Source organism: Dicentrarchus labrax, unplaced genomic scaffold (genome assembly GCF_905237075.1).
Source record: "Dicentrarchus labrax unplaced genomic scaffold, dlabrax2021, whole genome shotgun sequence".
In the NCBI taxonomy this organism is placed as follows: Eukaryota; Metazoa; Chordata; class Actinopteri; family Moronidae; genus Dicentrarchus; species Dicentrarchus labrax.
Genome location: NW_026136721.1, coordinates 1312069 through 1327500, shown reverse-complemented (window position 1 = coordinate 1327500; position 15432 = coordinate 1312069). Strand labels below are relative to the sequence as shown.

At 41.3% G+C, this 15432-nt stretch overlaps 2 protein-coding genes and 1 long non-coding RNA gene across 22 annotated transcripts in view; 2 read left to right on the top strand and 1 right to left on the bottom strand.

Moving 5' to 3' along the window:
* Positions 1-9531, top strand: part of LOC127354874 (histone-lysine N-methyltransferase 2C-like) — a 72505-nt gene extending 62974 nt beyond the window's left edge. Inside the window, 11 exon segments of the mRNA XM_051385158.1 lie at positions 158-353; positions 461-670; positions 760-1133; positions 1218-1330; positions 6389-6525; positions 6645-6772; positions 6852-7053; positions 7156-7272; positions 7382-7455; positions 7599-7707; positions 8426-9531. Coding sequence (XP_051241118.1) covers positions 158-353; positions 461-670; positions 760-1133; positions 1218-1330; positions 6389-6525; positions 6645-6772; positions 6852-7053; positions 7156-7272; positions 7382-7455; positions 7599-7707; positions 8426-8518 — 1753 coding nt within the window. The 3' untranslated portion in view covers positions 8519-9531.
* Positions 7714-8219, top strand: LOC127355245 (uncharacterized). The gene is made up of 2 exons (XR_007881684.1): positions 7714-7947; positions 8003-8219. It is a non-coding gene; the product is annotated as an uncharacterized LOC127355245 (long non-coding RNA).
* Positions 9532-10403: 872 nt separating the features above from the next.
* Positions 10404-15432, bottom strand: part of LOC127355196 (NACHT, LRR and PYD domains-containing protein 12-like) — a 33193-nt gene continuing 28164 nt past the window's right edge. For all 20 annotated transcript variants that reach the window (XM_051385798.1, XM_051385799.1, XM_051385805.1 and 17 more), the window contains one exon: positions 10404-11534. In XM_051385798.1, the coding sequence (XP_051241758.1) occupies positions 11528-11534 (7 nt within the window). In that variant the 3' untranslated portion in view covers positions 10404-11527. The remainder of the gene's footprint in view (positions 11535-15432) is intronic.

Here is a 15432-nt window from a genome sequence, read left to right as displayed (position 1 = left end):
CAGGTTAGCATGTTAGCATCACCCTGAGCAGGTTAGCATGTTAGCATCACCCTGAGCAGGTTAGCATGTTAGCATCACCCTGAGCAGGTTAGCATGTTAGCATCAGAGTGAGCAGGTTAGCATGTTAGCATTGTTCTGTATGTCTCTTTTTACCCAGGGGCCCTTGCATTCCCAACGAGGCGGTTGCCATGCCAACGGAGGAGGAAGTGGATGTTCTGTTGAAGAAGTTGGGGGCGTGTCTTCGTCCTGACCCGCTACCCAAAGACCAGCGGAGGTGCTGCTTCTGTAACCAGCAGGGAGACGGACAGACGGACGGACCAGCCAGACTGCTGAACCTGGACCTGGATCTGTGGGTGAGTCTGCTGGGCTCCACTCGGGTCGTAGTCCGGACCAGGAGAGGAGACCAGTTTATAACCTGTCTGTCTGTCTGTCTGTCTGTCTGTCTGTCTGTCTGTCTCAGGTCCATCTGAACTGTGCTCTGTGGTCCAGCGAGGTGTACGAGACTCAGGCCGGCGCTCTGATCAACGTGGAGCTGGCTCTGAGACGAGGTCTGACTCTGCGCTGTGCTCACTGTCAGCAGACCGGAGCCACGAGCGGCTGCAACCGCCTCCGCTGCACCAACACCTACCACTTCACCTGCGCGCTGCATGCCCACTGCACCTTCTTCAAGGTAGGACGCTGCCGGGTCGTGTGGCGCTGCGAGCCGCAGGCGGGTCGAGGGACAGAACCTCACACTGACTGTCTGCTCTCTGTCCTCAGGATAAGACCATGCTCTGTCACCTGCACAAGCCCAGGACGGTCCCTCTCAGTGGGGACAGGTCCTCCAGCTGCTCCCCCTCCTCCACCCCGGGGCCGACCCCCGACCCCGTGGCGGTCTGTGACCCGTACGACTCCGAGCTGCGCTGCTTTGCCGTGTTCCGGCGGGTGTTTGTGCAGCGGGACGAGGCGCGGCAGATTGCCGCCGTGGTGCAGCGCGGCGAGCGGCAGCACACCTTCCGGGTCGGCAGCCTGCTGTTCCGGACCATCGGCAGGCTCCTCCCACAGCAGATGAACGCCTTCCACAACAAGGCCGCCATCTTCCCCATCGGTTACCACGCCAACCGCATTTACTGGAGCATGCGTCACAGCAGCAGGTACACCCCCGCCGACTCCCATGATGCTTTGCTAGATGAAATGTGATCTGATTGGTTCTGACTGACGGCTGCCCCCCCCCACAGACGCTGTAAGTACCTGTGCTCCATCGAGGAGCAGCAGGGTCAGCCGCTGTTCACTGTGAGGGTGGTGGAGAAAGGTTACGATGACCTCATACTGACCGGAACCACGCCCAAAGGTAAACATCACCTGTGACAGGAAGTACTCCGAGAATACTGCTCATCAATAACTCATTATTAACTCATCAATAACTCATTATTAACTCATTATTAACTCATCAATAACTCATCAATAACTCATTATTAACTCATTATTAACTCATTATTAACTCATCAATAACTCATCAATAACTCATTATTAACTCATTATTAACTCATCAATAACTCATTATTAACTCATCAATAACTCATCAATAACTCATTATTAACTCATTATTAACTCATCAATAACTCATTAATTAAATTCAATTCAATTTTATTTGTATAGCGCCAATTCATAACAGAAGTTATCTCAGGACACTTTTCAAATAGAGCAGGTCTAGACCGAACTCTTTAACATTAATTACAGAGACCCAACAGTACCACCATGAGCAAGACCTTGGAGACAAGGGCAAGGAAACACTGCCTGTTAAAAGGCAGAAACCTAGGACAGATCCTCCGGCTCTAGGTGGGTGGTCGTCTGTCTCGACCAGTTGGGGTGAGAGAGAGAGACAGACAGACAGACAGACAGGTGCACAGCAACAACAGTATTGGCAATGGCAATCTAGCAGGACCATGGCAGGAGGCTCCACCAGGATCGACAAGAACCTGCGAGACGAGAAAGCACAAGAACTCCGGGGAAGAAGTGAAGTTAGTAACATGCATTAATGGGACATGAATGAGTGCAGAAAGAGAGAGGAAGAGAGGAGCTCAGTGCACCATGGGAAATCCCCCGATAGTCTAGGCCTATAGCAGCATAACTAAGGGATGGTTCAGGACTCACTTGATAAGCCAATGCAGAGTAGCTAGTACAGGAGAGATGTGATCTCTTTTTCTAGTTCCTGTCAGTACTCGTGCTGCAGCGTTCTGAATTAATTGGAGCGTTTTAATGGACTTATTGGGGCAACCTGATAATAAAGAGTTGCAGTAATCCAGCCTTGAAGTAACAAATGCATGGATTAGTTTTTCTGCATCTGTCTGTGATAGTATGTGTCTAATTTTTGTAATATTACGTAAATGAAAGAAGGCAGTCCTAGAGGTCTGCTTCATGTGGGAGTTAAATGACAAATCCTGATCAAAGATAACTCCAAGATTCCTGACAGTGGTGCTAGAGGCCAAGTTAATGCCATCTAGAGTAACTATATCTTTAGACAGTGAGTCTCTAAGGTTTTTGGGGCCAAGAACAAGAATTTCGTTTTTTTCTGAGCTTAACATCAGAAAATTGCAGGTCATCCAGGATTTTATGTCCTTAAGACATGTTTGTAATTTAGATAATTGATTAATTTCATCGGGCTTGATTGATAGATATAACTGCGTATCATCTGCATAACAGTGAAAGTTAATGGAGTGATTCCTAATAATGTTGCCTAAAGGGAGCATATATAAAGTAAATAGTATTGGTCCAAGTACAGAACCTTGTGGAACTCCATGACTAACTGTAGTATTTATTGAAGATTCATCGTTAACATGTACAAACTGCGAGCGATCTGATAAATATGACTTAAACCAGCTTAGTGTGGTTCCTTTAATGCCAATTTGATGCTCAAGTCTCTGTAAAAGAATATTATGGTCAATGGTGTCAAATGCAGCACTAAGATCTAATAATACAAGTACAGAGACAAGTCCATTGTCAGAAGCAATCAGAAGGTCATTATTAACTTTAACCAGAGCTGTCTCTGTGCTATGATGAACTCCTGACTGAAAATCCTCAAATAAACTATTGTTATGTAGAAAGTCACACAACTGTTTGGCGACTACTTTCTCCAGAATCTTAGAGAGGAAGGGGAGGTTAGAAATCGGTCTATAGTTGGCTAAAACCCCTGGGTCAAGAGTGGGCTTTTTAAGAAGGGGTTTAATTACAGCTACTTTAAAGGACTGTGGTACATATCCTGATAATAAAGAAAGATTAATCATATCCAGTAAAGAAGTGCCAATTAAGGGAACAACTTCTTTAAGCAGCCTAGTTGGGATCGGGTCTAACAGACAGGTTGATGGCTTCGATGAAGAAATGATTGAAGTTAACTGATGAAGATCGATAGCAGAAAACAGTCTAAATATATATCTAAGTTTACATTAGAAAAAGTCCCTGAACTTGGAGAGCCACTGATAACTGTTGATGGCAGTTTGTGATTAATTTTCTCTCTAATAGTAATAATTTTATTATAGAAGAAGCTCATGAAGTCATTGCTACTTAAGTTTATGGGGATATGTGGCTCAATAGAGCTGTGACTCTCTGTCAGCCTGGCTACAGTGCTGAAGAGGAACCTAGGGTTGTTCTTATTTTCTTCTATTAGTGCTGAGTAATAGGCTCCTCTGGCATTACGGAGGGCCTTTCTATAAGTTTTAAGATTATCTTGCCAAATTGAGCGATATTCTGATAATTTGGAAGAGCACCATTTCCTTTCAGATTTCCTAGCTATTTGCTTTAACTGGCGGGTTTGGTGGTTATACCAAGGTGCTAGTCTCCTATGTTTTAATAATTTCCTTTTTATAGGAGCGATAGAGTCTAATGTTGATCGTAGTGAGCCTGTAGCACTATCGACAAGATTATCGATTTCAGAGGGACTAAAGTCGTTATAGGACTCTGTTAAATTCAGACATGGCATTGAATTAAACACTGAAGGAATCTCCTCCTTAAATTTAGCTACAGCACTGTCAGATAGACATCTGCTGTAGGAAGTTTTGCCTAATGGCTTATAATCTAATAATATGAATTCAAAAGTTATTAAATAATGGTCAGATAGGAAAGGATAAGACTATTAAATGTTCAATATCAATGCCATATGATAAAACGAGGTCAGAGTGTGATTAAAACAATGAGTTGGTTTATTTACACTGACCGAAGCCAATTGAGTCTATTAATGATATAAATGCATTACTAAGGCTGTCATTGTTGTCACTATAACAAATAGAACTGGCTCAATATCCTTATCTGATATTAATTAATTCACTAAAACAGCTTTAGACTTTAACTCATCAATAAGTCATTATTAACTTATCAATAACTCATCAATAACTCTATTAACTCATCATTGACTCATCAATACTTCATCAATACCTCATCATTAACTCATCAACTAATTATTAACTCATCAATAAGTCATCAATAAGTCATTATTAACTAATCAATAACTCAATATTAACTAACTCATCAATAACTCATTATTAACTAATCAATAACTCAGTATTACTAACTCATCAATAACTCATCATTAACTCATTATGAACTCATCAATAACTTAATATTAACTCATTATGAACTCATCAATAACTTAATATTAACTCATTATGAACTCATCAATAACTTAATATTAACTCATTATGAACTCATCAAGAACTTAATATTAACTCAATATTAACTCATCAATAACTCATCAATAACTCTTCATTAACTCATCAATAACTCTTCATTAACTCTTCATTAACTCATCAATAACTCTTCAATAACTCTTCATTAACTCTTCATTAACTCATCAATAACTCATCATTAACTCATTATGAACTCATCAATAACTTAATATTACCTCATTATGAACTCATCAATAACTTAATATTAACTCATTATGAACTCATCAATAACTTAATATTAACTCATTATGAACTCATCAAGAACTTAATATTAACTCAATATTAACTCATCAATAACTCATCAATAACTCTTCATTAACTCATCAATAACTCATCATTAACTCATTATGAACTCATCAATAACTTAATATTACCTCATTATGAACTCATCAATAACTTAATATTAACTCATTATGAACTCATCAATAACTTAATATTAACTCATTATGAACTCATCAATAACTTAATATTAACTCAATATTAACTCATCAATAACTCATCAATAACTCTTCATTAACTCATCAATAACTCATCATTAACTCATTATGAACTCATCAATAACTTAATATTACCTCATTATGAACTCATCAATAACTTAATATTAACTCATTATGAACTCATCAATAACTTAATATTAACTCATTATGAACTCATCAAGAACTCAATATTAACTCAATATTAACTCATCAATAACTCATCAATAACTCATCAATAACTCTTCATTAACTCTTCATTAACTCTTCATTAACTCTTCATTAACTCATCAATAACTCTTCATTAACTCTTCATTAACTCATCAATAACTCATCAATAACTCATCAATAACTCATCATTAACTCATCATTAACTCATCAATAACTCTTCATTAACTCTTCATTAACTCTTCATTAACTCTTCATTAACTCATCAATAACTCATTATTAACTCATTATTAACTCATCAATAACTCTTCATTAACTCATCATTAACTCATCAATAACTCATCAATAACTCTTCATTAACTCTTCATTAACTCTTCATTAACTCTTCATTAACTCATCAATAACTCTTCATTAACTCTTCATTAACTCATCATTAACTCTTCATTAACTCTTCATTAACTCATTATTAACTCATTATTAACTCATTATTAACTCATTATTAACTCATTATTAACTCATCAATAACTCATCAATAACTCATCAATAACTCATCATTAACTCATCATTAACTCATCAATAACTCTTCAATAACTCTTCATTAACTCTTCATTAACTCTTCATTAACTCATCAATAACTCTTCATTAACTCTTCATTAACTCATCAATAACTCATCAATAACTCTTCATTAACTCATCATTAACTCTTCATTAACTCTTCATTAACTCATCAATAACTCTTCATTAACTCATCAATAACTCTTCATTAACTCATCAATAACTCTTCATTAACTCTTCATTAACTCTTCATTAACTCTTCATTAACTCTTCATTAACTCATCAATAACTCTTCATTAACTCTTCATTAACTCTTCATTAACTCTTCATTAACTCATCAATAACTCATCAATAACTCTTCATTAACTTGAATAACATGTAATTAGTACCTTAGTTACAGTAACCCTGCTGTCTGATTTCAAACACGTTCATATTCCTCCAAAATGTAAGAATTAATGTCTGTCTGTCTCTCTCTCTGCCTGTCTGTCTGTCCAGCTGTGTGGGACCAGATACTGGAGCCTGTCTCACAGTTGAGGTCGTCCACTGGGACTCTGAAGCTTTTCCCAGTTTACCTGAAAGGAGAAGATCTGTTCGGATTGACCACGTCTGCAGTGACCAGGATCATCGAGTCTGTAGGTCACACACACACACACACACACACACATTAAATACAGACTCACACTGACCCTGTGTGTGTGTGTGTGTGTGTGTGTGTGTGTGTGTGTGTGTGTGTGTGTGTGTGTGTGTGTAGCTGCCAGGTGTGGAGAGCTGTGAGCGTTACACCTTCCGTTATGGCAGGAATCCTCTGATGGAGTGGCCTCTGGCCTTCAACCCGTCGGGTTCGGCCCGCTCTGAACCCAAAGCCTACCAGGCCAAAAGGTAACACACACACACACACACACACACACACACACACACACAGTAACACACACTGTAACGCTGTTTCTCTCGCTGTCAGACCCAACCTGTTGACCAGCGTCGCTCCCAGGTGTCAGGGCTCGGTGGGCTCCATCGTGGGCCTCGTGCCCGGTGTCATCTCTCTGTCTCCGGGCGAGTCGATAGCCGGAGCTCACCAGGGCCGCCACTCCAAGTCGTCCCAGTACCGACGCATGAAGGCCGAGTGGAAGACCAACGTGTACCTGGCCCGCTCTCGCATCCAGGTGAGACACCCGGAGCACAGACCAGACCCGCTGCTGCTGCCTGCAGGACTGGTGACTGATTTATGTGTGTGTGTGTGTGTGTGTGTGTGTGTGTGCGTGCAGGGTCTGGGTCTGTACGCTGCCAGAGACATTGAGAAATGCACCATGGTCATTGAGTACATCGGCACCATCATCAGGAGCGAAGTGGCCAATCGTAAGGAGAGGCTGTACGAGTCCCAGGTAACACAGACAGAGAGCTTATACTGATTAACACACGTTAAACCTTCACCTCTGACCCCCAACCTTAACCTGTGTGTGTGTGTGTGTGTGTGTGTGTGTGTGTGTGTAGAACCGCGGTGTGTACATGTTCCGGATCGATAACGACTTTGTGATCGACGCCACAATCACCGGAGGACCGGCCAGGTGAGACCACCTCAGACCTCTTTACTCATCTACACATGGGAACGCTCCACTCTGTTGGTTGTTTGTTTGTTTGTTTGTTTGTTTGTTTGTTTGTTTGTGTTTGCTGTGTGTAGCTGAACCCGCCCTCTGTCTGTGATTGACAGGTACATCAACCACTCGTGTTCTCCCAACTGTATCACAGAGGTGGTCAGTGTGGAGAAAGAGAACAAGATCATCATCAGCTCCTGCAGACGCATCCAGAGAGGAGAGGAGGTACTGTCTGTCTGTCTGTCTGTCTGTCTGTCTGTCTGTCTGTCACAACGACCACGCCCCCTTCTGGGTGAAAGCAGCTGTATAAGTTCCTAAAAGTTTTACACATCAAACAATAAAAAACTTTATTTACTTTCTTGATGGACAGACAGTCAGTGAGTGTGTCTGTGTCCAACTCTTCCTCACAGGTTAGTTAATGACAGACAGTCAGTGAGTGTGTCTGTGTCCAACTCTTCCTCACAGGTTAGTTAATGACAGACAGTCAGTGAGTGTGTGTGTGTCCAACTCTTCCTCACAGGTTAGTTAATGACAGACAGTCAGTGAGTGTGTCTGTGTCCAACTCTTCCTCACAGGTTAGTTAATGACAGACAGTCAGTGAGTGTGTCTGTGTCCAACTCTTCCTCACAGGTTAGTTAATGATGTTACTGAGTCAATGTGAGCAGATTGTGTCTGTAGATTGAAGAGAATCAGAGTCTCACTGATGGTGGAAATAAAGGTTTTACTTCCTTAAAACAGCCGTTTTTTGAATGGAGTTTGGTGTGACAGTGTGGAGCAGAGGGGATTTGAAGGCAAACACAAACATGGAGATTACTCTGATACTCCTCATACTCCAACCCTATTGGCTGCAACAGACAGCAACTTCCTGCTCAGATAAAATCAACCTTCCTCTGATCTGTCTCACCCCCACTGACCTGTCTGTCTGTCTCTCTCTCTCTCTCAGCTGTCTTACGACTACAAGTTTGACCTGGAGGACGATCAGCATAAGATCCCCTGTCACTGTGGAGCCGTCAACTGCCGCAAATGGATGAACTGACACACACACACACACACACACACACACAGGCAGCTCGCTCTCTCTCTCTGTTGGTGCTGAAACTGGATGTCGATCGCCCGTCACTCTGTGGGCGGAGCTACGCTTCATATCAGAAGTCACAATAAGAATAATAATAAAGCTGATTGGGGGCGGGGTTATAATATGGGGCAGGTGAGGGGGCGGGGCTTATGTCGAGGCTGGTCCTCTGTGTGTATATTGGCTGTAAATGACCACAGATGTAAATGTGAAATAACAGAATGTCGTCGTCCTCCAACAAGGTTCATTAAGTTGCACTAAAACACCAGAAAACTACAAAAACAGAGAAATCCCCAGAGAAACATTCTTCCTCTTCCTCCTCCTCCTCCTTCTGCGTTTTGTTAATTTCCTGTAAAATAAGAGATTTGTTTCTTTTTGTATTTATTACTGAATGAAGATATTTTCTGAATCCACGGTGAGTTCGAGGTCCGGAGACGCAGCGTGTAAATATCTGTATCATAAATTTAAAAGCAGACAAAGAGTTTAGAGTTCACTCCACCGAGAGCTACCTTAACATCCTCATCCTCACCTTCATCGCCTGCCGACCGCAGCGTTCTTCTGTTCTCCGGCTCCGCTTCCTGTCCCGGCGCTGGAGGCGCTGCGTTCTGATTGGATGAAGACGAACTGCTTCCTGGGAGTCGGGCGGGTTTCACTGCGGCCTTCATCTGACTTGAGTGTCTTTGTGTTTGTGTCACCCAGAGTTTTGGCTGCAGGCGTCTGTTTTTAGGTTGTTTTTCACTCTGTGGAGTCGAGTCCTGCTGTACATACGAGCTTTTATCAGGACTCTGCTGACCTGTACAGTTAGACGACATAAAGCCTTGTTTTTGTTTTTTATTATTGGACGTAAACAGAGTGTGATGATGATGATGATGATGATGATGATGATGTTTGTTTGTTTGTTTTTTGGGGGAAAATGTGGAATCTGATTTAGAATCATTTACAGAAAATAAAATATTTTACATCTTGAAGAAACAACACTTTTTATTTGTGTGTGTGTGTGTGTGTGCACTAGCCAACCTATCTAACAGGGAACTTGAGTGCGTAACGCACCAACTAACAGGGGACTGAGATACTCACAGGGGACTTTTTTTTGGGTCCTCTCTTTGTCATATTTAAGATCAACCTAAAATCATGTGAAATGCACTCTCGTGAACTTTTTACAATTTTGGCCAACAGGGGACTTAAAGGTGTGTGAGTGTTTAATCCATATTTGGCCTTGACTCTGCAGGCTGGAGCAAGGATTTCAATGACCCATTCACACCTTCAGGGTGTGAATGGCTTAAGCCCCAGGCTGTCTTTCAGACTGTAGAGGGGCGATTACAAAGGCTATAGTGAAGAAAGGATACAGGATTTCTTTTAGTTTTTGTAAAATATATATATAGGCTCACCTTCAGTGGATGTTCCCAAGTATCAAAATTGAAATAGTATTACCATAAAGGCCTGTCCAAAAGATAAGAGACTTTATTGATCCCACACTGGGGAAATTCACAAAAAGGAGTCAACGGGAATAATAAGTATTTTTAGAAAAATAAAACAACCAGGAAAAAATGAGTAATAAAGTGGTCAGCAGTAAGATCCTTTTCGTTTTAGTTTTGGTTGACACTTGGACTGTATAGAGTAACAGGGGTCCCCTGTTGAATGATATGGAACATTATCTACATCTAAAACATTCATCTACCACAGCCGGGTTCGAATGGCGATGCAGAAGTGAAGATCAAAGACAGACACATAAGTTACTGTGTGTGTGTGTGTGATTAAATGTTACTCCTTCAGTATTAAAAGGCAGCAGATGGTGCAGCAGTTACTATAGTTACAGTTTTGTATATTTAAAAGAATGAAAGATCATCAGTTTGTCACAATGACACTTTTCACTTTTATTAAAGCAGGAAAAGATTAAACATTACAGAAGTTAAAAGTGTTTCATTTAAACTAACCCAGGTTTCCAGCAGAATAAAGCCTGAAGGTGTAATCAGGTACAGGGGCTGTGTCTCATTCCGCATACTTCCGTTCATTTACCGCTCAGTTCACAGCATGTGGTAACTACGTCGCCTCCGACGCCAACGCAGGTTAGGGTAGCGAGGTAGCATTATATGTAATGTTACGCTAATTAACTCGCCAAATGATTATGTCGGGCTTCAGTCAGTGAGGACATGTAAGTAATGCATTAGACGATAGTAAAACGTTTCGTATTACCGCTGTTACTTACATTTATACGATAGAGTTCACATTTATAACGTGCTCGTCCCAATGGTCCCTCCCCTTCCGCTTTGTAGTCAAGATGGCGTCCGTTCAGTGCGAGTAGGGTCCATCATTCCAAATTGAATTGTTTGACCGTTTTTAGGGGGTCATCCGGGTACTTTCAGTGTACTGACTTTTTGTGTTAACTACACTATATACTTAAAACTAAGTGTTTGAAGTGTGCAAGTCGGCGCAATGAGATACAGCCACATTATATAATAGTCAGATATAATCAGTGAAACTGAGGCAGAAGATTGCACTGTGCTGCCCCCAGAGGCCGACCGCAGTAACTACAGAATAACAGCTTCAGACTGTCCAAATGTGTTTGATGTAGAACAGCAGTTATGTGCTTATTAAATATTCTCTAAATAATTTTAATGGCTTAAAAATCATAAGCAATTATTTGACCTCTGCCCCATAAACAGCAGATCCTGCACTCAGACTGGCTTTAAATCTGTTTATGTAATACAAAGTGCAGTAAGTACAGTCTCAGTATCGTCTGCCTGACTACATCTAAATGTCTTTTTACATTAAATCTGTACAGTAAGAAGTTCAAATAAAGAATCCAACAACAGTCACAATGTTGGCTGTATTGTCGTATTTTGTGTTGATATTTAATCAGACATTTATAGTCAGCGTGAACTCATTGTTTGACCGATCTGAGCGCTGTTGGAAACGATGGTCCTTGTGCTGGTGTCTCCTCCCTCCTGGTGAGAAGCCCCCGCTGCCTCCTTTCTACAGCCTACACAGGACAACAGAGAACATCAGTGCTGGGTTCAAAATGTTACTAAAAGTCTAAAAGTGTTTAAAAGCACTCAATATGCCGAATTCTCCATTTCAGAAGAATTCTTCTGATATTATTGAAGCCTTCATGTGTTTGTAGCTCAAATGTTGCAGCTGATAAAGCTGGAGCTCATTTTAGGGAACTCATGGGTCACTTTTGCCCCGGAGATCAATAAAGTTGTATCTTTACTTTTAATATCATAAATTATTTTTTTGATATTTTGTTTTATTAATTTAAATTTTCAAGGTTACAAAAGGTATGAATTCATTGTAGAGGAGTAAAAAGTGCAATTTGCCTCTAAAGTAACAGAAAATGTAATTTCAAATTTAAACTCCAGTAAAGTACAAGTACCTCAATACTCGAGTAAATGTACTTTCTTTCCACCACTGTTGGAGCTCCCATTTATAACGTTTGCATTTACACACATCAATCACAATCATATGCATATTGCTAATAATGAATGATTACGTGCTGCTTAATAAGCAAATATGACTTTTCTGATAGTAAGAATACGACTCAGTAACCTTCAATAATGCTGCATGGACACATTTTACAACCTTTGGGGCCCATTGGAATTTCTTTACAGCTAATACATAGAGACGCACTGTAGTATTAGTATTCATAGCATGAACACCTTGTTAAGGCTGAAATACTTGAATACTTTGGGAAACTTCACAGATTTGGCTGCATTCATGCTTTGGATGGAGCTAAAAACAGCACATAGAACCGAATAGAGACTTGAGCATCAAATTGGCATTAAAGGAACCGCACTAAGCTGGTTTAAGTCATATTTATCAGATCGTTCGCAGTTTGTACATGTTAACGATGAATCTTCAATAAACACTAAAGTTAGTCATGGAGTTCCACAAGGTTCTGTACTTGGACCAATTCTATACACTAGAATTTTAGAGAGGAATGGGAGGTTAGAAATGAGTCTATAGTTGGTTCCTTTAATGCCAATTTGATGCTCAAGTCTCTGTAAAAGAATATCATGGTCAATGGTGTCAAATGCAGCACTAAGATCTAATAATACAAGTACAGAGACAAGTCCATTGTCAGAAGCAATCAGAAGGTCATTATTAACTTTAACCAGAGCTGTCTCTGTGCTATGATGAACTCTAAATCCTGACTGAAAATCCTCAAATAAACTATTGTTATGTAGAAAGTCACACAACTCTTTGGCGACTACTTTCTCCAGAATCTTAGAGAGGAAGGGGAGGTTAGAAATCGGTCTATAGTTGGCTAAAACCCCTGGGTCAAGAGTGGACTTTTTAAGAAGGGGTTTAATTACAGCTACTTTAAAGGACTGTGGTACATATCCTGATAATAAAGAAGGATTAATCATACTGCATAAAAAGGAAGCGTATCATAAATTACTTGAAGCAGCACCAGATTGATATAGCTGTACTGCAGGAAACCCACCTGAATGATACAGAGCATGTTAAGTTAAAGCAAGGGGGTTATAACCAGGTGTTGTTTCCTTCCTATACCACACGAGCTAGAGGATTGGCCATATCAATTAATAAAAAAAAAAATCCCTTTCTGATTGATGTCCACCTACAAAGACATCGGAGGGCGATGGGTTATTGTTCAAGGCTCTATTCTCTCCCAATCCATCACTCTAGTAAACATATATGCGCCCAATTATGATGAGCCCCAGTTTTTCCACAACATTTTTTTCAACCTAACAAGCCCTCCCCGTGAAACTTTTATTGGGGGGGGGATTTCAATCTAGTACTCGACCCTATCCTAGACAGGTCTTCAGCCAAGCAAACAACTCTAACACAAGCGGCAAAAGCACTGAAAACTGAGCTCTGAAACTTTAGCCTCTGACATATATACATATAGACATATACCTAACCTGGGAATATTCTTTTTACTCCCCAATCCACGACAGCTACTCAAGAATTGATCTCTTCCTGGTTCCCTTAATTAAAGCTCATACAATTCCCCCATGTGAATATTTAGCAAGAACTATTTCTGACCACTCAGGGCTTCTGATCCCAATCCCTTCCACTGAGTCTTCTAGTTCTCTTAAAAGATGGGGTTTCAACTCTCATTACTCAACGATCCTGAATTTACTGAGTTTGTCAACAAACAATTAGACCTTTTTTTTGAGACAAATTCAAACTCACCTCATGGTGCTGTGACGTGCTACGGTAAGCTGATGACTCATTTCCGGTTTACTTCCTGCTCTGTGTACACTGTTTGGTGCTGTAGCTCTGTCAGTGAACGCTAAATATACATTAGTTTTACTCGTTACAGCGGTTATTTACCCGCTTAACATTTAAACGTAGACTAGTTCTACTTAAACACTTGGAGTTTCTCCCTCTTTTAGGGACTTTTCACTACTTTCAAAGTTTTTCATACACGCTAGTTTCATTAGCATTAGCAGTTAGCTATGGCTTCTCCCTCTCCCTCTCCTCTGTCCTGCTCAGTGTGTCAGATGTTCAGTTATTCCTCTGCCTCCTTTAAAGATAATGGTACCTGTATTAAGTGTAGTTTATTTACTGCGCTGGAGGCGAGGCTTAGTGAGTTAGAGGAACGGTACCGCACCACTGAGATATCTTTAGCCGCTATAGTTAGCCAGCCCCCGGTAGCCGGTGCGGTCCGACCGAAGGTTGCTTCTGCTAGATCTGTAGATCCCCCGGTAGTTCCTCCGGTAGTTCCCCCGGTAGTTCCCCCGGTAGTTCCCCCGGTAGTTCCTCCGGTAGTTCCTCCGGTAGTTCCCCTGGTAGTTCTCCGATAGTTCCCGAGCAGCCGGGAAGACAGGGAGGCTGGGTGACTGAGCAAAGGAAGACTAGAACGCCGAAGCCCACAGGTCACCACCAACCGCTTCATGTTTCTAATACATTGTCCCCACTCAGCGATACACCCGCTGAGGAACCAACTCTGGTTATTGGCAGCTCCATAGTCAGAAACGTGAAGTTAGTGAAGCCAGCGGCCATAGTTAAATGTATCCCTGGGGCCAGAGCGGGCGACACTGAATCAAATTTAAAACTGCTGGCTAAAGGTAAACGTAAATACAGTAAGATTGTTATCCACGTCGGCGGTAATGACACCCGTTTACGCCAATCGGAGGTCACTAAGATTAATGTGGAGTCGGTGTGTAATTATGCTAAAACTATGTCGGACTCCGTAGTTTTCTCTGGACCCCTCCCCAATGTGACCAGTGATGACATGTATAGCCGCATGTCGTCATTCCACCGCTGGCTGTCGAGGTGGTGTCCAGCAAACGATGTGGGCTTCATTGATAACAGGAAGCCTTTTTGGGGAAAACCTGGTCTGATTAGGAGAGACGGCATCCATCCCACTTTGGATGGAGCGGCTCTCTTATCTAGAAATATGGTGAAGTTTATCTCTAAAACCTAACAGTCCAGAGTTAGGACCAGGAAGCAGAGCTGCTGTCTTACACACTCCTCTGCGCTTTCTTTAGAACAGTCACCCACCCAAAACCCCATAGAGACTGTGTCTGTCCCCCGACCACCTAAATTATTTAAAGAAATAAAAACAAGAGGAGTTCAACATAAAAATCTAATAAAAATTAAAACTAACTCCTCAGTAGCACAAAATAAGAGAATGAAATGTGGGCTGTTAAATATCAGGTCTCTGTCCTCTAAAGCTGTTTTAGTGAATGAATTAATATCAGATTATGATATTGATTTACTTTGTCTAACTGAGACCTGGTTGTCCCACGAGGAGTATGTTAGCCTAAATGAATCCACCCCCCCCCAGTCATATTAATACTCACATTCCTCGAGGCACAGGCCGAGGAGGTGGAGTAGCAGCCATACATGATTTGAGCGTTTTAATGGACCCTAAACCTAAACTAAATTATAATTCATTTGAAAGCCTT